We start from the raw sequence: 23,039 nt of genomic DNA, 5'->3' as shown, positions 1-23,039 counted from the left end.
GTGTAAGCTCTACAGCTGACCCTTAGCCAGTATCTAAACATCTACCTTTAACTCCTCCTCTGTTGCCACATGCATGGTCAAGAGAATGAAGTCCTTCGAGTAACACTGAAGAAGTTCCTGCTGCGGCTCTCCATGGAGCTGGGCGAGAAACCTGCCCAGAGGAGTCTGCTGAAAGATGTCCACAAACTTCTTTGGCAGTCCTGCAGAGAGGAAACCGAGGAGTGGCCTGGAGTGCGTCTAAGTCATGACACTCCCCTGCCTCCAGGGTGCTCTGGAGTGAAGGAAAACAGGGGACTTCTTGTCGAATGGGAGCTCGCAGACAAAGCGGCACCAACTGCCTGATTTTTGTAGGGAACTGAAGGAATAGTCACTGTCTAGACTTTTAGGATATTTTTCTTTTTCTTTTTCTTTTGGAGACGGAGTTTCACTCTGTTGCCCAGGCTGGAGTGCAGTAGGTAGCATGATCTCGGCTCACTGCAACCTCCGCCTCCCAGGTTCAAGTGATTCTCCTGCCTCAGCCTCCCAAGTGGCTGGGATTACAGGCGCGCACCACCACACCCAGCTCAATTTTTGTATTTTTAGTAGAGGCGGTGTTTCGCCATATTGGTCAGGCTGGTCTCCAACTCCTGACCTCGGGTGATCCACCAGCCTTGGCCTCCCAAAGTATTGTGAACCACTGCGTCTGGCCTGGGATATTTTTCCAGTGGAATAAAATAAAAGAAGGTGGAAGCCGTGTCAAATTTAAGTCAGAAACAGCCAAAGAGAAAAACCTGAGATAAGACTGAGTTGTATGTTGCATGGCTATAGGTCACAGCATGTTTCAGGAACCCCCAGGTCCAAGTAAATCAGGAACGAGTGGGCTGCTCTTCAGGGGCTGGCGTCACAGACCATGCAAGCTGGAAAGATCTGGCTTCTAGTGGGCGGGCTGCGGCCCCTAATTTGCATGCTGTCATAGAAAAGCAGGGTCAGTGGGGTATTGTCCTGAGAAAAGAATATGCTCATGAGGAGACAGACTGCTTTGAGTTTGTTCAGAAAAAGTAGCAGAATGGTAACCTAGAAAAAAGGCCACCTTGAGTCTTCCAAGTGGTGGATAAGTAAACATGGAAGAGATGATTGCATGTATGAAAGATAGCTTTTGCAAAAGTGTTGCGTTGTCCTTGGTTTTTCTGGACTATGGCAAACCCTCTGGCACCTGGCAGCAGAGCCCAGCACTGTGTCTGGGCTGCGACTCGGGAGACACAGCTGGGAGGTGCCTCCTGATGGGGCAGCTGGGAGTAGGGGATACTCCAGGCACTCGTGCCTTCTGAGAACGCCTCCCCTGGGGGCATCTCCTGAGTCCAGTGCCCCAGTCTGAGAAGGCCCAGAATGGGAGTGACCAGCTGGTAGAGGTGACAGTCCTCCTCTTGCCAGAACACACCCCATTTCACTATATACCTGGCCATCACGGCACTAAAAACCATTTCACAGGCTCCCGCTGCCATAGGACCGAAGGGTTCTGGTCCTGCTGGGGCCTCTCACTCCTTCAACAGAAACTTTAAAATGACACAGTGACATAAATTGGATGCTACTGTACAAAGTGTGAGAACTAAAATCTGCAAAATTCACCTCGCGATGGTAGCCACCCATCTGCTTTTCACTGGCAGGCAATCGCTTTGTGATTGACCTGTGCTGAATCTGACCTGTCTTGAGGTAGCCTCACCTTCTGCGTCTGTGATGTACTGAGCCTGGACCCACAGCTCCTCCAGATAGTCCTTGATTCTCCAGCTGAAAGGTACGTTGTTGGAAGCGTTCTCGGAAAGGTTCATGTAGTTCTGCACCATGATGTAGGCCACCTCACCTTTATGTCTGCAGTAAGGTGAGTGACAGTACAAAGAGGGTTTGTGAGACGTCACTCAAAACACAAGACCCGCCACTGATGCCAGCTCCTCTCAGGCCTCAAAAACAAGGGGGCCAACAGGCCAGGCCGACAGCGCTGATCTATTTCACAGTCCGGGGTTTCTGTTAAGACAGAACTAGGGAACTAGCTTATGCAATCTTTGTTTTACAGGCAAAACAAAAACAAACCAAGGCTGGCAGGGGTCAAGTGTGTTGCCCAAAATCTCCAGCAGAACCAAGTCTTCTGGTTCCTGAACCTGTCTTTCTTTGATAACTTGTAACAGAGCACAGCTTGTTAGACAGTCTGTTTCCTGAACACAGCAGCGCCTTGTCTTTTAAATAGGTGTTTCCACTGGAATTCAAATTCCATTTCTTTCTCTCTTTTCTTTCTCTCTCCCTCCTTCTCCCCCCCCCCCCCCCCCTCCCTTTTTTTTTTTTTTGAGAGAGGGTCTTTGTCACCCAGGCTGGAGTGCAGTGAGTGGTGTGATCATATCTCACCTCAAACTCCTGGGCTCAAGCAATCCTCCCGCCTCAGCTTCTGCAGTAGCTAGGACTACAGGTGCACACCACGTTATGCCTAATTTTTAAATTTTTTGTAGTGACGGGGTCTCACTATGTTGTCCAAGCTGGTCTTGAACCCCTGGGCTCAAGCAGCTTTCCTGCCTCAGCCTACTAAATTGCTGGGGTTATAGGCATGAGTCACTGAGCCTGGGCACATTTATTTCTATATTCTTTATTAATCTATATCCAGAATTGAAGCCCCTGAAAGCCGAAGTGGAAGCTGTTGGGAGCTGAGCCTCGGCCCCACAGCATCAGACCTGGGGAAGGGGGTGGGGGCTGTGCAGCTCCACCAGGGAGTGAGGGATGGGGGAGGGAGCATAGATCACAGCGGGAAGCAGCACAGATCGCCGGGCTGTTGTAAGCGCAGCTTCTCCATGCCGTACCACACTGGGTCTGGCTAGAACCAGTGCTCTGAAAGCAGGGAAATGAGGAGGGTGGAGATAAAAATGTCTTGGAGCTTCATAAACTTCCTATTCTTTTTTTTTGAGACACTCTTGCTCTGTCACCAGGCTGGAGTGCAGTGGTGCAATCTCAGCTCACTGCAACCTCCGCCTCCCAGGTTCAAGCGATTCTCCTGCCTCAGCCTCTCAAATAGCTGGGACTACAGGCATGTACCACCACGCCCAGCTAATGTTTGTATTTTTAATAGAGACCGGGTTTCACCATGTTGGCCGGGATGGTCTCGATCTCTTGACCTTGTGATCCACCTGCCTCGGCCTCCCGAAGTGCTGGGATTACAGGCGTGAGCCACCACGCCCGGCCAAACTTCCTATTGTTACTGCAGAAAGCGCCCACATCAGCGTTGCTCTGAAGTTGAGGGCTGCGTTTCACCCAGCACTTGGGAGAGCATATTAGGGTCCTGCTGTGTTCTGATAGTTTCTCTCCCCAGGGAAAGAAAGCCTTCCACTCACCTTGCATTATTCATCACAAGAGGAATGTTCAGAAGCTTCGTATCACTGAAAATAAACATCCAAAGGTCTCTTGCCCAGGGTGGAGTATCTGGCCTAGTCAGTAGCTCAAGGTTGCCGTCTCTGTCGATGAACGCTATCATGCTCGCCAGCAGAGGGGTGACAGCACCTTGGACCCGCTTCCAGAGGGTGTGCCTGCAGTACAGGAGAGAGACTGGCCACCACGGCTCAGAGGAACCATAATGGCGGTCGGCCATCTTTTGACATTGTGTTCCTTCTTAAGCATTAACAAAATAACTAGTCTACTAATTACCACACTACAGCGATGGCAGGAACTTGACATTTTCATTTTTAAGTCCTAGAAAACAGACTCATAAAAATAGACATGTCTAAGATGAGAGGCAGAACTGGAATGGAACTTTATTCTACATCTAATCAACTGGCATTAGGTGACTGGAAGGGTGAAGTAGTGTTTGCTTTATTTTTATTTTTAAAACATATATGTGAGACAGGGTCTCACTCTGTCACCCAGACTGCAGTGCAGTGGCACAATCATAGATCGTTGTAACCTTGAATACCTGGGCTCAAACGATCCTCCCATCTCAGCCGTGCAAGTAGACAGGGCCACCACGCCCAGCGCCACCACCTCCAGCTAATTTTTAATTTTATTTTTTGTTGGGATGGGGTCTCACTATGTTGCTCTGGCTGGCTGGTCTAAAACTCCTGGCCCAAGTAATCCTCCCATCTCAGGCTTCCAAAGTATTGGGATTACAGGTGTGAGCCACCACACCTATCTGCTTTATTTTTTGCAAGGCTGCATAATTTTTGTATGTAACTATTTTTCAGAACAAGTCATCGAGGTTCTCTAAATAAATAAAATTATGATAATCCATTTGGAAAAAAAATATTTTACAAATCTGATGTGGATAGACTATAATATAGATGAAGAGACCAAAATAAATTTGTCCCAGATCAAACTAAACAAGAAGGCGCATGTTTATCTGGAACTAAGTGTTTGTTCCTGTTGATGTTTTTGTACACTAGATCTGGGTGTCTGATAGACAGACAGGTGGATGGATAGACGGGCGGATGGACTGATGGGTGGATGGACAGGCAGGCGGATTGATGGATGAATGCACAGACAGGCAGACAGAAAGATAATTGGTTAACTACAAGACATTTTGTTGTTATATATATTTTGTTGTATATATTTACAACTCTTTCAAAATTCTTGTGTAAAGGATAAGAATTAAACGGTGGCCGGGTGCGGTGGCTCACATCTAATCCCAGCACGTTGGGAGGCCAAGGTGGGTGGATCACCTGAGGTCAGGAGTTCGAGACCAGCCTGGCCAACATGGTGAAATCCCAGCTCTACTAAAAATACAAAAATTACAGGCATGGTGGCAGGTGACTGTAATCCCAGCTACTCAGGAGGCTGAGGCAGGAGAATCACTTGAACCCAGGAGGCAGAAGTTGCAGTGAGCCAGGATCGCAACACTGCACTCCAGCCTGAGGGACAAGACTGAGACTCCATCTCAAAAAAACAAACAAACAAAAAAAACCCACAAGGTAAATAATGTTGGGGGAAAATCAAAGCCTCTCTTTTGAAGAGAATAAAAAGAAATACTTATATTTTAAAAATATATAGTACACAGGAAACTGGCAAGAATTTTAAAATGTCTACTGAGAAAACAAAGCATCCCAGTGACCAGAAGGAGAAAACAGCCAACTGGGAAAAGTCACAGAACACAAAAGGCAGAAGGAAAACCCAGGTGCTGGGAGAGGCGGGAGCAGCTGAGCCTGGTTCCTATATCTGGAGTCGCTGAGCCTGATTCTGCTGTATCTGGACAGGCAGGCAGAGTTCGGGACACAAAGGACTCTCAGGATTTGTGCTGTTTAATCCCAAGAGAACAAATGACTCTAGTCCCCCAGAACACAGGGGAGGTGAACTGAGGTAGTCAGGGCGCTGCTGGCCCTGGGGCAGCTGAGCTGAGGGTGCAGGTCTGGCCACCACTCAGCGGCTACACAGGCCTCATGGTGACCACGGAATGTGACGAAGCCAGACCTAGTGCTGCATGAACAGCGAGCTGGGAAGAGCAGACTGAGGAGGTTCAGTGACTCAGGGCTGGTCCCGGGAAGTGGAGCCAGGGATTAAAAGCATCAACAGGCCGGGCGCTGTGGCTCACGCCTGTAATCCCAGCACTTTGGGAGGCTGAGGCGAGTGGATCACCTGAGGTCAGGAGTTCGAGACCAGCCTGGCCAACATGGTGAAATCCCGCCTCTACTAAATATACCAAAATTAGCTGGGTGTGGTGGTGGGTGCCGGTAGTCTCAGCTACTCAGGAGGCTGAGGCAGGAGAATCGCCTGAACCCGGGAGGTGGAAGTTGCAGCGAGCTGAGATCACATCACTGCACTCCAGCCTGGGTGACAGAGTGAGACTCTGTCTCAAAAAAAAAAAAAAAATCAATAGAATACACAAGGAGGAACCGAGGGAAATGAAAATATTTCTGATCTAAAATCCCTTCAGAAGGCGTGACAAGGAAAGAAACGAAGGATAACTAGAGAAAAAGTAGAATCAGAAAATCTCTGGTCATAAGGAAGGCATACATAAGCCCCCATTCCCATTCATCCCACTTCTTCCTCCCTAAGCCCCCATTCCTGTTCACCCCGCTTCTTCCTCACGTTCCCTCCTGCAGATCACACCTGGCCGTAGGCCCAAAGCGAACCCATCCCTGGCGCAGAAGCTTGAACCTGGAAGGGACTCATGGAGGAGGTCTGCTGTCTTTTAGAGATGAGAAAGCTGGGCCCCAGTAACAAAGTCACTGGTTTCTTAGGCTGTCAGGCAGGAGGTCTGAGAGTCTGTCTTAGAAGCCCCTCCGTCTGGGGCCCAGAGCACCCCTCCTTCCTCCACAACACACGGCCACATCCAAGATAATCAAGATTAGTCCCATGGGTGACAGAAAAATAACCATGGCAGTGAATGGTGCTGCTGGGTCCTGGTTTTGCTGTTACCATTCTTCAAACAGCAGGACTGGGAAAATACTGCCTGTCCCCTGCCTGCTCTGCACATCATCTTAACTTCATAACTGAAAACAGCAGCCCTTTCTATGGTTAACAACATAAATGTTAGTCAATGTTCCACTCTAAGAACAGATACGCTTTTTAAAAGTTTTTAGTATGCAAAACTAAACACAGAAAAGTAGAGGAAGAGTCCAGCACCTGCCATTTGGCCACTGTCCAGACCTACTGTGTGCTTCTTGGGGAAAAAAAATTACAGCTTTGAATGGCTGAGAAGTTTAGAAAGAAACAGCTCAGTCCCCATGGCTCAGATGGAGAGACGATGCCCGCAGGCAGGTCCCCATGCTGCCACCAGATTGGAGTCACTCCCTCCTTCCTTTAGTCACAGTACCTGAATGTGCCCGCCTCCTGGAGGGCGTCCTGGTTGCAGGCTTCTCTCGCCACCCACTCCCGAGTGTGCAACTGGCTCTCTTCTTGCGTCTTTAAAAGGACATTGAGGCGCATCTTGGATACCCGCAAGAAAGAGGCTGTACAAAGGCAGAGACAGACGTTCAGCATGCCGTGGCTGGGCTGTTGGCTCTGGAGTGCTTCTGACCCACTCCCGCAGGAAGGGAAGTCCTTTGGCCAGGCCAATTTTAGAGCAAAATCTGAGAGATGCTCTTAGATTCCCACTGTGTCACTGCTGCTGAGCCATGGAAACCTGAGGGGGTCCCCCAACACGCAGCGAAATGATGCCCACTCCTCAGGAAGAGCCCACGTTGGGGCAGGGGCAAGAGGGGTGGGGAGGCTCATACCGTGGCACGCGCTGTCCTCGTTTAAGAGGTCCAGGAGGAGCACCACCCTCCGCATATTGCGCGTGCAGCTCTCGTTCTGGTCTCTGAGCATGCCCACGGCGCTCTGCACACAGCTCCTCAGCAGCCTGGTGGTGTCCAGGATCGACACCTGTTGGTGGAGACGGTTAGGTCGCCCGTTTCTGCCACTTACACAGTGGGAAAAGCCAAACCACCCATATGCAATGAGGGTCTCGATGCAGCAAACAGCACAGGGCGGCGGTCCTCACGGACAAAGAAGGACGCCAACCCCCACCCCCCACCAAACTGCTGGTGCAGATGCCCTTGACCCCCAGTAACCCCCAGTAACCAGCAACAAGACCGTCGCTGTGTGAGGAAAGTGGGGCGCCATCCTCGCCCCCGTGCAGTGGTGGCGGCTCCTCCAGTTCCCAGTGCAAAAACACAAAGAGGCAGCTCGGAAGCGTCACCAGCAGCACAAGGGGAGGTCCCAAGAATCAGAACTTACATCACTGCCTCCGAGTTCTGAGGTTTCCTTTTCCACCTTCTCAGAACTTTCTGTTTCCATGGCCTCCTCTGCCACCTCCCCTGAAGTGCTGGCCTCCGTGTCCATCGCCTCCTCATGGCCGTCTTCCACCCGGTGTTCCAAGCCCACTGCAGTCGAAGCAAACGTGATTGCGTTACCGCTCAGAAAGTGGCATGGGGACTGGCAGCGGCGCCATCTGGGAGTCCGTGTGCTCAGGCTCCGAGCGCAGGCTTCCCTGGCCCCCGCTCTGGTGATGGGTCCGCGGATGAGAAAACACGGTCATGAAGATCAGCCCCCAAGGCAGCCCCTTCCTTCCAGCCTGGGCTCTGGCGTGTTCTAGGTGCTCACTTCCATGGCTGGCCTGCTCACAGAGCTCTACCTCAGCCTGTGGTAAGCGCACCTGCTCGGCCCTGGTGCTCTATGATGAGCTACCAGTCAGTTCTGCACGTGTCCCCGAGTTCCTGCTGAGGGACGACACATGGTGGCCCTGCTCATAGTGCATGTGCACGTCATGCTCCACACCTACCATCTGCCCTTCCACCACCCGCTCCCCCAGAGGCTCCGCCTCATGACTCACACTCAGGCAAGTCTCCGGGCGCGAACAGCTGGCTGATGGTGACACTCTGCAGCCTGGTCATATCTGAAACCATGAGGGTGGATCTCCGGAGGTCATCGATGTGGACAGACTGCCACAGCCCTGTGAAGAGTGAAGCCACCCACAACCGTCTCGTGTCTTTCCCGGCTGCTGCTCAGCCCTAAGCAGGAACGCTGCACACCTTGGCTTGTCATTACCTTGCTGCAAAATGAGTAACTGGCACCCTGAAGCTGAAACCCTGGAATGGGCCTGCACAGAAACCACCCGACCCTATACTATACAAGACCGGATGCTACGCACATCAACAACTTCAACATAAACAGCAACGGTAAGACCTGCAATGGCAGGTGTGGGAAGCACGCGTGGATAAGGCCTGTGGTTCTTTCACCCGTGCATTGTTATATTTGCTGTATCACAGTTAGTGAGGGGTGGGGGACACTGGCAAGGTCTGCCTTCCATTCTCCAGGAAATGATTCGAGTAAACTTCCTTTCCTGTTTCTGGAATACCAACTTTTCTATGTCATAAATAGCTGATGACCATTCCTGGGGTAAAAAGAGATCTGAAGATAGCCCGACGCCCGCCACTCTCCCTCCCCGCCAAACAGGCGTATCGGTGAGTTCCTGACAGGGTATGTCGGGAGTCAGGGGTCTCCGCTCTGTGTGACCCACATGCTAAGAGGTGAGGAGCTTGCCTACAGTCAGTGCAGGACAGGCTGCACGCAGCCTTCCGTCCCAGGATTCACATTTTCACAGTAATCAGTGGTAAGAAATCTAATTGCATCTGGAAAGAATCCTCTTGAAGTTAACAATAATATTCTAATTTCAGACTTGTACAACGCAGAACCAAATGAGAAACAGTTCCAACATTACTTAAATAATACGCTCACTGGGCTGGGTGTGGTGCCTCATGCCGGTAATCCTGGCACTTTGGGAGGCTGAGGTGAGTGGATCACGAGGTCAACAGATCGAGACCATCTAGGTCAACATGGTGAATCCCCATCACTACTAAAAATACAAAATTAGCCGGGCGTGGTGGTGCATGCCTATAATGCCAGCTACTTGGGAGGCTGAGGCAGGAGAATCGCTTGAACACGGGAGGTGGAGGTTGTAGTGGCTGGAGCCACTGCACTCCAGCCTGGCAACAGAGCAAGACTCCATCTCAAAAAATAAATAAATAAATTGACGATGTTCTGATCTCACCTCCATGGAAACCCACATAGGCTGTTCCTCTTCCCATCCGGGACAGTTTTGTGATGAAATAGACGAAGATACGGTCCTCGTTTTCTTGTATTTTGTTGATTTCATTTATAGCAGAATACCTATTTAAAGAGAGAAAAAAAGAATACCTATTTTAAAAACACACACACACAAAAAAACAAGCAAATAAACAAAGCAAAGCTGTGCAGCTGCAGAAGGCTTTGAGCTGTTGGTTCAGTCTCACAGCTACCCGTTCCGAGGAGTTTTACATAAACTTCAGACTCCTGTGATTGTGGTTTCTTCTCTCACAGGGGGATGAGAAATCTCCTCTTAGCAGGCTCGTTTTCTTCCCCGTTCCTGTGTCCTCTGCTTTGAAGTGGCATTCCTTTATTGACCAGAAACCCTATCTTGTGCTCCTCAATGGGCCTGCCCCAGTGCAACTAAGGGTGAGGCCAGCTGAACTGTCCATTCCTTCTTTTCTCTTCAGCCATGGGGGTCTTGCTGTGTTGCCCAGGCTGGTCTCAAACCCCTGGCCACAAACGATCCTCCTGCCTGCCTCTGTTTCCCAAGTAGCTGGGATTACAGGAAACAGCCCCTGTACCCAGTGGGCCTTTCCATTTCAACAGAGTTCTGTGTGCAATGCCATTCCCTTCAGATGACCAATGGCCAAAGCCAGTTTCTTGTTGAGATCTAAGCCACAAAATGAAATATGGCATCCAATGCTTCAAAAAGGTCCAGAAATCACTTTAAGTGATAAAGGCACAAAGTTAATTCTAAGAGCGTCAGACTTCCCCTACAAATACTATAAAAACATCCAATAAATAGGAATAAAAGCATTTACCTACTGTTATTTCCCTCGAACTTGAAATAAATTCAAATTGTATAATTCAAAATTAATGATGACTAAAACATGTCTACAAACACAGGCTTCAAAGGTGTCCTTTTATAGCTTGTTCACGCTCCACTGTTTGCACTTTTCGCATTTCACTTTTTTTGTGGGGAGGACAGGCTCTCGCTCCGGCCCCCATGCTGGACTGCAGTGGTGGGATCCCAGTTCACTGCAGCCCTGACTTCCCAGGCTCAAGGGATCCTCCCACCTCAGCCTTTTGAGCAGCTGGGACTAGAGGTGCGTTGTGGAAGGCTGATTATTTTATTTTATTTTTTAGTAATGAGGTCTTGCTCTGTTGCCCAGGCCCATTCCGCTAGCTTTGTAATGTTATTAGCCTTTTCGCTTTGTCTCTCTTCAGTTTCCCTAATCCCCACTTCAGGAAATAAGGTGGGGGAAGAATTGTTCTTATTTTTATTTCTATATTGATTACGATACTATACTGTTTTCAAGGAAGAAATGCTCTAGGACCTCCTACGTTTTGAGTTTTTTACATAGTTTCTGAGAAAAATACTAAAAACATACTTAGCTGAGGCAATGAGCTGGGCACTATGGATTCCATCTTCAAAATCTGTCTGAATAATGAGGATTTTACATTTCGCTGTATTCGTTAAACAGTTTCTGAAAGAAAAGGGAAGTTATTCAAGCGAGTTCTCGGTCTTAAAAAATGGACAACAAAATTCCCCCAAGTGATGAGAAACATAAAGGCTACAAAGAAACAGCGACTCAGGTGGGATTTTCTTCTGTAAGAACAGATAGTCCAGGGGAGAAAACCCAATGAATGTCTCCTAACGAGGTCCGAGGACGATGCTTTCGGAGGAGGATGTCAGGCCAAACACCACGTTGCAGAAGATGACACAGATGAGAGGGACGCCGGGAGAAATTGAACAAGGATCCGTTTCACAGTCACGTGACTGTGGCACTCATTAACCAGCGCTGGCACCACTGCCAGGCAGAAGCCACACAGCCACGGCTGGGGAGGGAGAGGGCAGGGAAGGCAGGGAACCTCACCGGACTTCTTTGAGGAATGAGAACTCCGTGTCAAACTGCTGCAGCCACAGGAGTGTGAGTTTCGAAGCGCTGCCTGTGACCTCCGATTCTAAAATTTCACAGTCGTGACTTGTTAGCAGCCTGGAGAAAGTGGTGATCTACAAAGTTAGGAAATGCAAATTACTTGCCAGAATTCAAGGAAAGGTTGCAAGTCTGCTGCTAGGTTTAGACAGATCCCAGAAACTTGCAGATGTTCAGCGCAGTGCAGTTGCCACACAACGGCACAGAATCCAAACCCAAAGGAGTTTCCCAAAACAAGGCAGCACTGGGTTCGGGAGGCCCTACAGGGCCAAAGGCTTTGGAGAGACGACCCCACCCTGCCCTGAGGGTGCCTTCTTCTCCTCCCCAGAGGCCTGTGCCTCTGCCTGCTAGGTCCCTACTTGAGATTCTCATGATCCCTTAGGGCTCAGCACAAATGCCATTTCCTGTTATAATCCAACTTCATGCTTTCAGATGGAGTTCGTGGTTGGTACCGCCCCCTTCCCCCAGATGTCAGCAATTCTCCTGCCCCACAGGTCACTCCCCCATCACAGTGCAAGCCGAAAAGTTCCTCAAGATCTGCTGCTCTAGCCCAGGAATCCCCGCCTCCCAGCCCGGCCTCACCACTGAGCTCAGATTCCTACGTCCAACTGCACGATGCATCAAAACCTGTCCCGAGCGGACGTCATCACTGGCCCCCCAAAACCTGCTGTCCGTTCCTGGGTTATCTGTCATGATGCAGCAATGTCCACTCATCCAAGAATGAGTCCAGGGAGCCGCCGTGGACCCCTCCGCCCCCCACACCCTCGCTGGGTGGTAGTGTTGGCCCTGCCAAATGGCCTCCCAAGTACCTCTCGGTTCCATCTGCTCCTCTCCTTTGTACCGTTCCAGCAGCCTCCCCACTGGCCTGTCTTTTCCACAACAGCCTTTCATCAGACTCCCTTCACCGAGCTAGGGAGACACACGTGCCTCCAGCACCCGCTCCGTCGGGCTGAGATGCGGCTCCGCAGGGCCACTGAGGCCCTCCACCAGTTCTCTCTGACTGCACCGCATTGTCCCATCTCAGCACTCACAGCCTGGAACCCTAAGCGCTGTCAGCGGCCCTGCCCACAGAAGGCTCTCAGCCGACAGTCCCTTCCCCGCCATTCTTCCCCATCAGCGAGGGGCCTCTCCTAGGGAACATCTCATCTGAGCTGGCATCCTGGTCTGCAGTGCTCCCTGCTGCCTCTAAGCATAGCATTTATCATATGATATTGATGGCATCTGATCATGTACTGTTTCTCCACACTTCCTAATGCTAACAAAGGACAAGAGCTGCAGAGCTGCAGAGTCATCTCTGCATCCCCAGTGCCCTCGGCCCGCTCCTGGCACATGGTACTTCATTTGTTGGTGTGAACATCGTGTATGGTGCTGTTACCAGCATGGCGCACTGCACAGACCCAGGCACTCAGCACCTGGTTAACTGGACCTACATAGATACTTGGCTCTCCCCACACTTACCACGGAGGAGAGCCCAGCGTCTCAGCATCTGCCTGCAGGATCCCTAGCCACTGCCGGGGGAGGAATCTTGAATCCTGACGCTAGGGATTTAGGACTCTTGGGTGACAGAGGATAGGGTACGAGTGCAGAAAGACAATCACCTCTGTGAAGACGGCGTGGCGCTCCAGGTCTGTCGCGTGCAGGTGCGTCTGAAGGAAATCTGCAAAGGAGTTGTGCCTCTGTTTGTAGAAGTACTCCTGTGACAGCGACTTCGCTGGGAACGAGGAGGCGCTCAGCCGGACCACCGCATCGGGCGTAGCGCAGTTCAGCAGGATCAGTCTGGCCTCCTCAGACACCTTCTGGTAAAGTTCCTCCGTCAAGGCCTCTCTATGACCCTGCCTCTCTGTGACCTGCAGCACCACAGAGGCGCAGGCGTCCGAGTGGTAGCCGATGAAGACGTCAGAGGGGCTGTATTTGTGCCTGTTCAGGAAATGCTCTGCTTTGACGTCGATAAACTTCTCCACCCACGCACGGAGCTCCTTCACGACGCTCTTCTGCCATTTCTCCAGCACCGTGTTGATGTCCAGATAGTGCTTCTCCAGCCGGTTAATGAGGGGGATGGGAAAGTGTTTGTACACGATGTCTTTCTCTTCGATAACGATCAGGCGGAAGTTGGGGTGAACCCGACATTTGACGCGGTGGGTCCCCAGACCAAGGTCCACGTACTTCTGGCCGCCGAGGTGGACGTAGTACTGGTTGAGGGCGTCGTAGAGGCTCTCGTAGAGGTTCTGCAGGTTGAGGAGCACCACCATCTTGCCTGTTTCCATGCAGATCTTCACACGATTGATGTTTCTGCAGATCTGGGTGTACTCCTGGTCCTTGGGGAAACCAGAACCAAAAATGATCTCCGGCTGCTGGTCCTCCTTGAAGAACGTCTGCTGCAGGATCTGCAGTGCCACGTAGTTTTTGGTCAGCAAGAGTAAGTAGCGGGACTCAGCATCTTCCAGCTGTCCACCCAGCACCTTCTGAGAAGGCCCAAAGATGTTCTGTTTGATCAGCTGCAGGGGACTGACTTCCTCTGAGCACTTGGCCTCCGGCAAATTGGCCAGAAAGATGTCTAAAGCGTGGATGTCATCCTTGCCACTGAAGTTCCTAAGGACAGCCTGTGCAATGTCTTGCGGGGAAGGCTTTCTATTTGAAGCCTTCGCTGCAGCAAAGACCATTTTGATGAGGCTGTAGTAGTCACGAAGCCCAAAGAATTCCTTGTCCTGGTTCTCACACACCGTTTCGTAGGCTTTGGCAAAGGACGCAAAGTACCCTTGGACTCGGTCCTGGACGAGGCTGTCTGAGGAACAGATGCCCTTGGCGCTGTCTATGAGCTCTCGCTTGTTGGGGCTGCCACGTGACACGAAAATGCCCCGGTTCATCTTGGCAGGGTCAAGGGCCCAGTTGGAGATGCCCACAAAGCCAACCTTTTTGTGGGGGGCGGGATCGTCTTCAATGCATCCGTCTTCCAGCAGCGGGTGCAGAGTCTTCAGGGGCATTTTGGGTGAGTCTTCTGCCAGCCCCACCTCATCTAACACCACCACGGAGACATACTGCTGCAGGTCCTTCCCCTGCTGAAAGCGGGCACACTGCCGGAAGGTGCCAATGATGCCCTGTGGGGTGGAGTGCGGGCTGCACTGGAAGGACACCAGGTGGACCTGCTTCAGGCTGCGGAAGAGATCCGAGTAGGCGGCCGGGCCCTGCATGGCGTCGGCCACGATGGTCTTGGCGAGGGACTTGGAGCTGCCAGGCTTCCCCACCAGGAAGAGGGGAATCTTCAGCTCGATGCAGATGACCATCATGAAGACGTTCTCCTTCAAGGCCAAGTTCTTGGCGATGGTTTTCCTCAGAGGTACGCCGTCCAGAAAAAGATCCTGTGCCCGCGTTATTTCATCCAGAAGCAGCCTGCTGTTGTCATACGGTTTTGGAAAGAACCTGGCGATGGCTTCCCGATATGAGTCTTTCTTTTCTAAAGAGGCGTGGTAACACACCCCGATGGCCAGCATCAACGACCAGAGGACAGGATCTCTCTCAAGGTGATTTTTGCTGACGCTGAACTTGGAGAGAAAGGAATTCAGCTGCGCTAAGAGCATCGCGCTGTGCTCATGGAACCATCTGAAAACTTTCACACAGCGCTCCACGTCCCTGAGGCTGACAAAGCCACACTCATCTTCTCTTTTCCTCATGAAACCCTGAGAGGCGCAGAGGACTTCTGTGATCACGCGAGTCCTGTTTTCATCTAGGCTGATAGAGTCAACCAGCCTCTGGACAATCTGCTGAATGTAGAGCTTTTCAGCAGCGTCACTCAGTTGTCCAAAGTCCCACACCAGAGGAATCAGGCTCGGGGGCAGAGCATGGACTCGGTACACCAGCTGCCTCAGCGGAATGGAGCCCAGCTTGTCGGCCGTCTCCTCCGCACTCACCCTGTAGCCCAAACCAGCTGACTCCAAACGGCAGATCATCTCCTCAGAGTGCTTCCGGTACGGGTTGCAGGCGGCTATAATATGCAGGCCAGAGTCCTCAGCCAGGGGCTGGCCGTCCACCGTACGATCACACAGGACTTCTTTGATACAGCTTATAGCTTCCGTTGTGTTGGCTTCATCAAAAAACAAGATGGTGTCCAACTGATGTTGGTCCTTATTGGCGAAGGCCACATTTTCAGCCTCCCTGACTCTTGAGTAGATCATGTCTGCGGTTGTTCCTCCGTGCACCTTGACCAGCTTTATGGTGTCAGCATTGGCACCAGCACGCCGCAGGTCGCTAAGGAATTTAATAAGCCTGGTTTTGCCACAGCCAGTTTCTCCCATGATGATAACCGGGATCCCACACCGGAACCGCATCTCAATGGCAAGGATCTTAAGCATATTGTCTGTCGTAAGCTCATACGTTTCGTCCGGGTCAATGGCCCAGTGGATCCCTAAGGTCAGGCAGAGCCTCTCAAGTTTCTCGTGTCTGGGCAGTTTATCAAAGTCGACATTGAAGGGCACCCTCTGGAGCAGCAGCCCCTCATACAGGTCCATGGTCATGACGTCTCTCTTGATGACCTTCCTAGTCAAATGATTGATGGCGTCGACACTGCCCTTGCTGTTGGGCTGCAGATAGAAGCCGATGAACGTCATGGTGGTGCGGTCGTCATTGAAGAAAACGTATGGGTGGGGCTCCGACTCCCACCTCTTCCGGAGAGAGAAGGGTGCTAGATCTTCTTCCTTAACCCCATCCATGGTGACCATGTGCTTCCCCGGGCTTTGGTCAGAGGTGTGGAGTGTTGGTGTGGCAAAATCTCTTGCCATAAAGATCATGAAGGTCACCACAAAGTTCTTGAAGCCTCTCAGTGTGTCGCCAATAAAACTTGGATTGCAGAAGAGAGAGGCCTCACAATCTCTGAGCTGATAATTCAGGAACCGAGCAAAGTTCCGAAGCTCTGACCAGGATGGGTTTATTACCCCGCAGTAAATCAGGAAATGCTGGAGGCATTCCTCCGGGGTGCCTTCGACGGAGCCTTCTTGATACTGAAACATGTCTAGGTCTTGGTTTTGATGGAATCGTCTTAAATATTGGTAAGGTCTTTGGAAAGTTTCACTGCAGAACTCCCAGTGATCCATCCCAGGCTCTGTGTCACTCCTCCAGGGACTCAGCTCCATGTCTATCACCTCTTTGGGAGGCCTGCAGGTGACTTTTGGGAAGATGTCAAGAAAACTGAACTGGGGGACACGTGAACGCTGGAAAGGAGAGACGTGAATGAGATGGTTACAAGAAAACTTTCTAAGAAATGCTTTTGTGTCTCAACCCTCCACGTTATCGATATTGGATGGACCTTTATGAAAAATGCACTGAAAATATGTAGTTTTCTGTATACTCTTTTTTTACACAGAATATCTTTCGCACATTAAGTAAGGCATTGTTGTGGGAGCTGCATTCTGAGCCAGGAAATCACTTTCTAGCCCAACTTCCTAAAACTAAGTTTCTCCACTAAGCATACACGTATATGTATGGGAGTGAACATAAAACCCTCTTTTGCTAAGACATTTTTACGACAAACGTCTCCTTCCCATCTTAGCTGGCATTAGGAAAGATGACTTCCTTCAGCAGATGGATTTACCACATTCAGAGCGCAGCTGGGATTCAGACTGGGCATACAGCATGAAGCTTGAATTGAATAGACAAATTGAAGACACTGCTAATAGAAGAGTACTTTTATCCCAGACATGGTTAAAACGTGAGTTTAAAGATAGGCTTTTCTTTACTAACACCGCACTCAGCTGCTGCACTACGTAAGGCAAAGCTGTGGAGTCACCTAAACACTTTGCTACACTTCAGTAAGACCAGAAGGAACCCAGGAGCCCCAACACCAGGTGAAAATGCCCCACATTACAGACCAGCTTTGAAGACCTCCTCGACGGCACGGACATCCTCCTTTCCAGGATTTCAATAATATACAAATGGCAGGGGTTCCGAAGCCACATTTTCCCATTTATATCCATTAAGTATTGTAAAATGAGGAGCTTGAAAAGAAACACCCAAATTCCAGTCTGCACCTAAGGACAGAATAGCACGAGGTGTAAACACACGACACGATGGCGAGTTCTCCCAACTCCAAGGACCCCCCTAATGTTGCTCTTTGTCACGATGATCTTGATGGTCGACATCAACAGTTCAGCCAGCAACGGCCGACGTCTCCGAGGGCAGCCCCGTAAGATCCTAATACTGTATTTCCCTGTACCCTTTCTATGTTTAGACACACAAACACGCCGTTTTACAACTGGCTTCAGGATTCAGAACAGCCATATGCAGCCTAGGAGCAGCAGTGTGTCCCATGAAGCCTGTGTGTGCAGCGAGCTCTACGTCTAGGTTTGTGTAAGCGCACACCATGACGCTCACACAGGAGGAAACTTCTCAGAGTGTGTTCCCGCCGTTGAGCTTCATAGGACTGTGTGTGTGGAAACGAGGAATTCTGTACATGGGGAGGAGTCACGCAGGGACGTGGGGACCACGTCTTTACTGATGTGGCCATCAGCTGACGCTGGAGGGCACTTACTGAGGAGGTCACGTCCAAATGAAAGAGCATGGGGACCTTCTGATACTGCGCGTCCAGGAAGGGCAGCAGGGCACCCAGGACTTGGCTCTCATCCACCTGAGGGTCGATCAGTCGAATCGTTTTCAGAGGCACCTTTTTCCCGTTTAACTGCGTCTTTAGCTTGTCGTGCAACCTCTTCACGTAGAGAGACTTTCCTGTAACATTAAAGTATAGAAATTAGGGCTGGGTGCGGTGGCTCACACCTGTAACCTGGCACTTTGGGAGGCCGAGGCAGGGGACTCACTTGAGGTCAGGAGTTCGAAACCAGCCTGGCCAACATAGTGAAATCCCATCCCTACTAAAAAAGCAAAAAAATTAGCCAGGTGTGGTGGCGGGCACCTGTCATCCCAGCTACTCAGGAGGCTGAGGCAGGAGAATCACTTGAACCCAGGAGGCAGAGGCTGTGGTGAGCAGAGATCGCGTCACTGCACTCCAGCCTGGGTGACAGAGTGAGACTCTGTCTAAAAAGAAAAAAAAATTATATATATATGTAAAATATAAATGTATATAAATTTATATAACATATATCACATATAAAGATATGTATATTATATATACATATATAAAGATTTATATATATATATAAATTAGGTCCCAGGGCTAGGACAAAGAGTAAGAGAATCTAGAAAGATCCACTAGAAGTTAACTTCTTTTTGTATAAAATTCAAAACTGATGCAACATCACATCAGATTGAAGAATACGCTCTCGAATCTTCACACTTCCCAGCCGTTAACCTACTCATTCTCCTGACCACCTCCTGCCTCCACATGACAGCAGGCAAAGCACCGTCCTGCGCCACTTAACACTAGCAACACATTCTGAAAAACGCACTGTGAAATGACTCTGTCACTGTGAACTGGGTTTCACACAGGGTGCGTGCAGAAACCCAGATGCTAGAGCCGACCACACACCTGAGCTAGGTGGAATTTGCCCCTGGGCTGCAAACCATGACAGCATAGAGGCATCCTACGTACAGTGGGGAGCTGTGACACAGGGGCAAATATCTGAACATATCCAGGCCAAGCACGGTGGCTCAGGCCTGTAATGCCAGCACTGTGGGAGGTCGAGGCGGTTGATCACTCAAGGTCAGGAGTTTGAGACCAGCCTGGTCAACATGGCAAAACCCCATCTCTACTGAAAACTAGTCAAGCGTGGTGGCAGGTGCCTGTAATCCCAGCTACTTGGGAGGCTGAGGCAGGAGAATCGCTTGAACCCAGGAGGCAGAGGCTGCAGTGAGCCAAGATCATGCCACCACACTCCAGCCTGAGTGACAGAGTGAGACTCCATCTCAAAAATAAAAATAAAAACATCTAAATGTAGAAAAGGTACAGTAAAAATATGGTATTATCATCTTTTGTTCTTTCTTTCTTTCTCTTTTTTTTTTAAAAGACCAAGGTCTTGCCCTGTTGCCTAGGCTGGAGTGCAGTGGCACAACTGCAGCTCACCACAGCCTCGACCTCTTGGGCTCAGGTGATCCTTCCGCCTCGGCCTTCCTAGTAGCTGGGATCACAGGCACGCACCACCATGCCTGGTTAAATTTTAAAGTACAGTTTTATAATTTTATGGGATTGTGGTCATATATGTGGTCTGCTATTGACTGAAATGTCATTATGCGTTGCATGACTAGCTAATGAAAGTCACAGCAAAAGCAGAGGCTTCATCAGGGAGGGGAAGAGTAATGTTTATCCCAACAGGATGGGGTACTGCTGATAGGATAAAGTCAACAGAACAGAAGCTACTATTTCTTTTTAAGGGAAACAAGATGGCAAACGAAGGGTGGGTCAAGAGACACGGCTTTCTCTTCAAGTAGAGCAATTCTACCCCCCTCGCTCACACGACCAACATCAACCCCAAAGAGGCCAGTGGCATTTAAGGGGAGAAGAAGTAAACTTCAGGCCGGGCGCGGTGGCTCACACCTGTAATCCCAGCACTTTGGGAGGCTGAGGCGGGTGGATCACCTGAGGTCAGGAGTTTGAGACCAGACAGGCCAACATGGTAAAATCCTGTCTCTACTAAAAATACAAAAATTAGGCCAGACACGGTGGCTCATGCCTGTAATCCCAGCACTTTGGGAGGCTGAGGAGGGCGGATCATGAGGTCAAGAGAGCGAGACCATCCTGGCTAACACGGTGAAGCCCCATATTTACTAAAAGTAAAAAAATTAGCTGGGTGAACTGGTATATGCCTGTAGTACCCAGCTACTCGGGAGGCTGAGGCAGGAAAATCACTTGAATCTGGGAGATGCAGATCACGCCACTGTACTCCAGCCTCGGTGACAGAGTGAAACTCTGTCTCAAAAAAAAAAGCAAAAATTAGCCAGGCATGGTGGTGGGCACCTGTAATCCTAGATACTCAGGAGGCTGAGGCAGGGTAATCGCTTGAACCCAGAAAACGGAGGTTGCAGTGAGCTGAGATCACGCCACTGCACTCCAGCCTGGGTGACAGAGCAAGACTCCGTCTCAAAAAAAAAAAACAAAAACAAAAACACACAGTACACTGCAGAGATGTTTGCTGAGAGGAGGAAGGGAATGGGGCTCCCAGGGAATGCCCACTGTGGGAGACCAGGTGACCGGGGTGCCTGGTTCTGGCACAGACCTGATTGACACCCACAGATGAATCACGCCCTCCCTGAGCCTCAGTTTCTCCACCCTCAGGCTTCATGTGCTGGAGGGGGAAGGGCCCCGGGCGGTCCCTGGGAGACGGGGCCCGCCCACCCTGCCGCTCTCCTTACCAACACCTGCTCGCTCCGAGGCCACGATCCCAACACACAGGCGGTCCTTGAACACGGCCGCTGCCGACAGGGTCTGCTTCGGGACCCGGTAGTGATCTGCCAGGTAGGCTTGGATGGCCTCGAGGGGTGCGTGGGGGGTGACTAAGACCTTGTGCTGGCTGAAGGCAGAGGGGAGGTAGCAGTGCTCCCAGTCCCCATCGCAGACCATCACGAGCTGGTAGTCTTCCCGGTGCTGCTGCGTGCACAGTTTCTGGAAGAGCTCCTCGGCTTGGCGCGCCACCTCGTAGCTCAGCTGATCTGCGAACAGCAGGCTGTAGACCTTGTGCCCCAGGGAGCCCAGGGTCAGGCAGCGGTGCAGCAGCAGTGCCACCTCCTCAAAGGTGGTTGCCGGGGTGCAGAGCAGCACCTCATCGTAGGTGGGCAGGGGCTGGCTCGGGGTTTGCATGTAGACAGCCAGGGCGGCTGGCAACACCTCCGAGTGGCCACACACAACCAGGTTGGGCTGGCCGACATGCAGGCCTCTCGGGAGATGCCGCTCCACGGGAGACCCACGCATCCCTGCCAGGTGAGCCAGACAGCGGCCAAGGGTCTCCAGGTCGAGGCAGTCGGGCAGGAAGGCAGGAAGGCACCCCAGGGACTGCTCCATGATGACCCTTAGCTTGTCCACCAGGCTGAACTCCGAGAAGAGCATCAGCGGGAGCTCTTCCGTGACTGTCCTCGCGCGGTACCTGGCGGCCTCACTCTCGCACCCCACAGAGGCCCTTAAGACATCCATTAGAGTGCAGTTGCTTTTGATGAAGGACAGCATCGTTAGGGCGGCGTCACTGGGCGGCTGCTTCCTGAGCTCAGTGCTCAGGTAAACCAGCTGCTCTGCCGTGTAGAAGTTGAGGTAAAAGTGTTCCATCCGCTTCTGGGTCACGAATTCCTTCCAGCTGTCAAGGAAGTGCTCCATCTGCCTGCAGAGGGCTGCCAGCAGCTCAGTGACATCTCCACCCTCCCCCAGCTGCGGCACCAGCTCCAAGCCAAAGTTCATTAGGATGGACACACCCTGCTTGGGGGAGCAGTAGACCATGGCGACCCAGGTCCTGAACAGCATATTCCCAGCAGAGCACAGGTCGATGAAGGCCTGGCTGAGCCTCTGCACACTGCAGAAGACCTGGAGACGAAGAACCACGAGGTTGGCTTACAGAGCCATGCGAGAGGGCGACACGCTACTCTGCAACAGCACACAGGCCTACCTGTCCACGGGCCCACTGCATGATCTGCGCTCACAAGGCCGCCCTCCTCATCTACACAACCCACCCAAGATGGCTGTCTTATGAGGAAAAGAGTCATTGTAGAGATAAACAGTATCATTTTTAAAAATTTTTTTTAATTTTTTTTTTTTTTTTTTGAGATGGAGTCTAGCACTGTCGCCCAGTGGAGCGCAGTGACCGGATCTCGGCTCCCTGCAAGCTCCGCCTCCCAGGTTCCCGCCATTCTCCTGCCTCAGCCTCCCGAGCAGCTGGGACTACATGCGCCCACCACCACGCCCGGCTAATTTTTTTGTATTTTTAGTAGAGATGGGGTTTCACCCTGTTAGCCAGGATGGTCTCGATCTCCTGACCTCGTGATCTGCCCGTCTTGGCCTCCCAAAGTGCTGGGATTATAGGCGTGAGCCACTGTGCCCGGCCTAATTATTATTTTTATTTATTTTATTTTATTTCATTTCATTTCATTTTTTATTTTTTGAGACGGAGTCTCACTCTGTCCACCAGGCTGGAGTGCAGTGGCGCGATCTCGGCTCACTGCAAGCTCCGCCTCCTGGGTTCACGCCATTCTCCTGCCTCAGCCTCCCTAGTAGCTGGAACTACAGGCGCTCGCCACCACACCCGGCTAATTTTTGTATTTTTAGTAGAGACGGGGTTTCACCGTGGTCTCGATCTCCTGACCTTGTGATCCGCCCGCCTCGGCCTCCCAAAGTGCTGGGATTACAGGCGTGAGCCACCACGCCCGGCCTTATTATTTTTATTAAGACACAGTCTCACTCTGTTGCCCAGGCTGGAGTGCAATGGCACGATCTCAGCTCCCTGCAAGCTGCTGTGCCTCCCGGGTTTACGCCATTCTCCTGCCTCAGCCTCCCGAGCAGCTGGGACTACAGGCGCCCGCCACCACGCCCAGCTAACTTTTTGTATTTTTAGTAGAGACAGGGTTTTACCATGTTAGCCAGGATGGTCTCGATCTCCTGACCTCGTGATCCACTGCCCTTGGCCTCCCAAAGTTGTTGGGATTACAGGCGTGAGCCACTGCGCCTGGCCTTGTTTTAATTTTTTAATTTTTTTTGAG

At 51.1% G+C, this 23,039-nt stretch overlaps 1 protein-coding gene across 7 annotated transcripts in view; it reads right to left on the bottom strand.

The window, feature by feature from the left end:
- Positions 1-23,039, bottom strand: part of RNF213 (ring finger protein 213) — a 132,478-nt gene that overhangs the window by 33,998 nt on the left and 75,441 nt on the right. For all 7 annotated transcript variants that reach the window (XM_023211605.2, XM_023211609.2, XM_023211604.2 and 4 more), the window contains 14 exons: positions 20,715-21,870; positions 17,944-18,137; positions 17,285-17,443; positions 13,025-16,627; positions 11,367-11,503; positions 10,881-10,976; positions 9,473-9,591; positions 8,255-8,374; positions 7,660-7,805; positions 7,158-7,305; positions 6,755-6,890; positions 3,348-3,539; positions 1,700-1,845; positions 46-200 (listed from right to left, as the gene is read on the bottom strand). In XM_023211605.2, coding sequence (XP_023067373.1) covers positions 46-200; positions 1,700-1,845; positions 3,348-3,539; positions 6,755-6,890; positions 7,158-7,305; positions 7,660-7,805; positions 8,255-8,374; positions 9,473-9,591; positions 10,881-10,976; positions 11,367-11,503; positions 13,025-16,627; positions 17,285-17,443; positions 17,944-18,137; positions 20,715-21,870 — 6,507 coding nt within the window. The remainder of the gene's footprint in view (positions 1-45; positions 201-1,699; positions 1,846-3,347; positions 3,540-6,754; positions 6,891-7,157; positions 7,306-7,659; positions 7,806-8,254; positions 8,375-9,472; positions 9,592-10,880; positions 10,977-11,366; positions 11,504-13,024; positions 16,628-17,284; positions 17,444-17,943; positions 18,138-20,714; positions 21,871-23,039) is intronic.

The sequence above is a fragment of the Piliocolobus tephrosceles genome, chromosome 16, assembly GCF_002776525.5.
Source record: "Piliocolobus tephrosceles isolate RC106 chromosome 16, ASM277652v3, whole genome shotgun sequence".
NCBI classification, from domain to species: domain Eukaryota; kingdom Metazoa; phylum Chordata; class Mammalia; order Primates; family Cercopithecidae; genus Piliocolobus; species Piliocolobus tephrosceles.
This window is presented reverse-complemented; position numbering and strand designations above follow the sequence as displayed.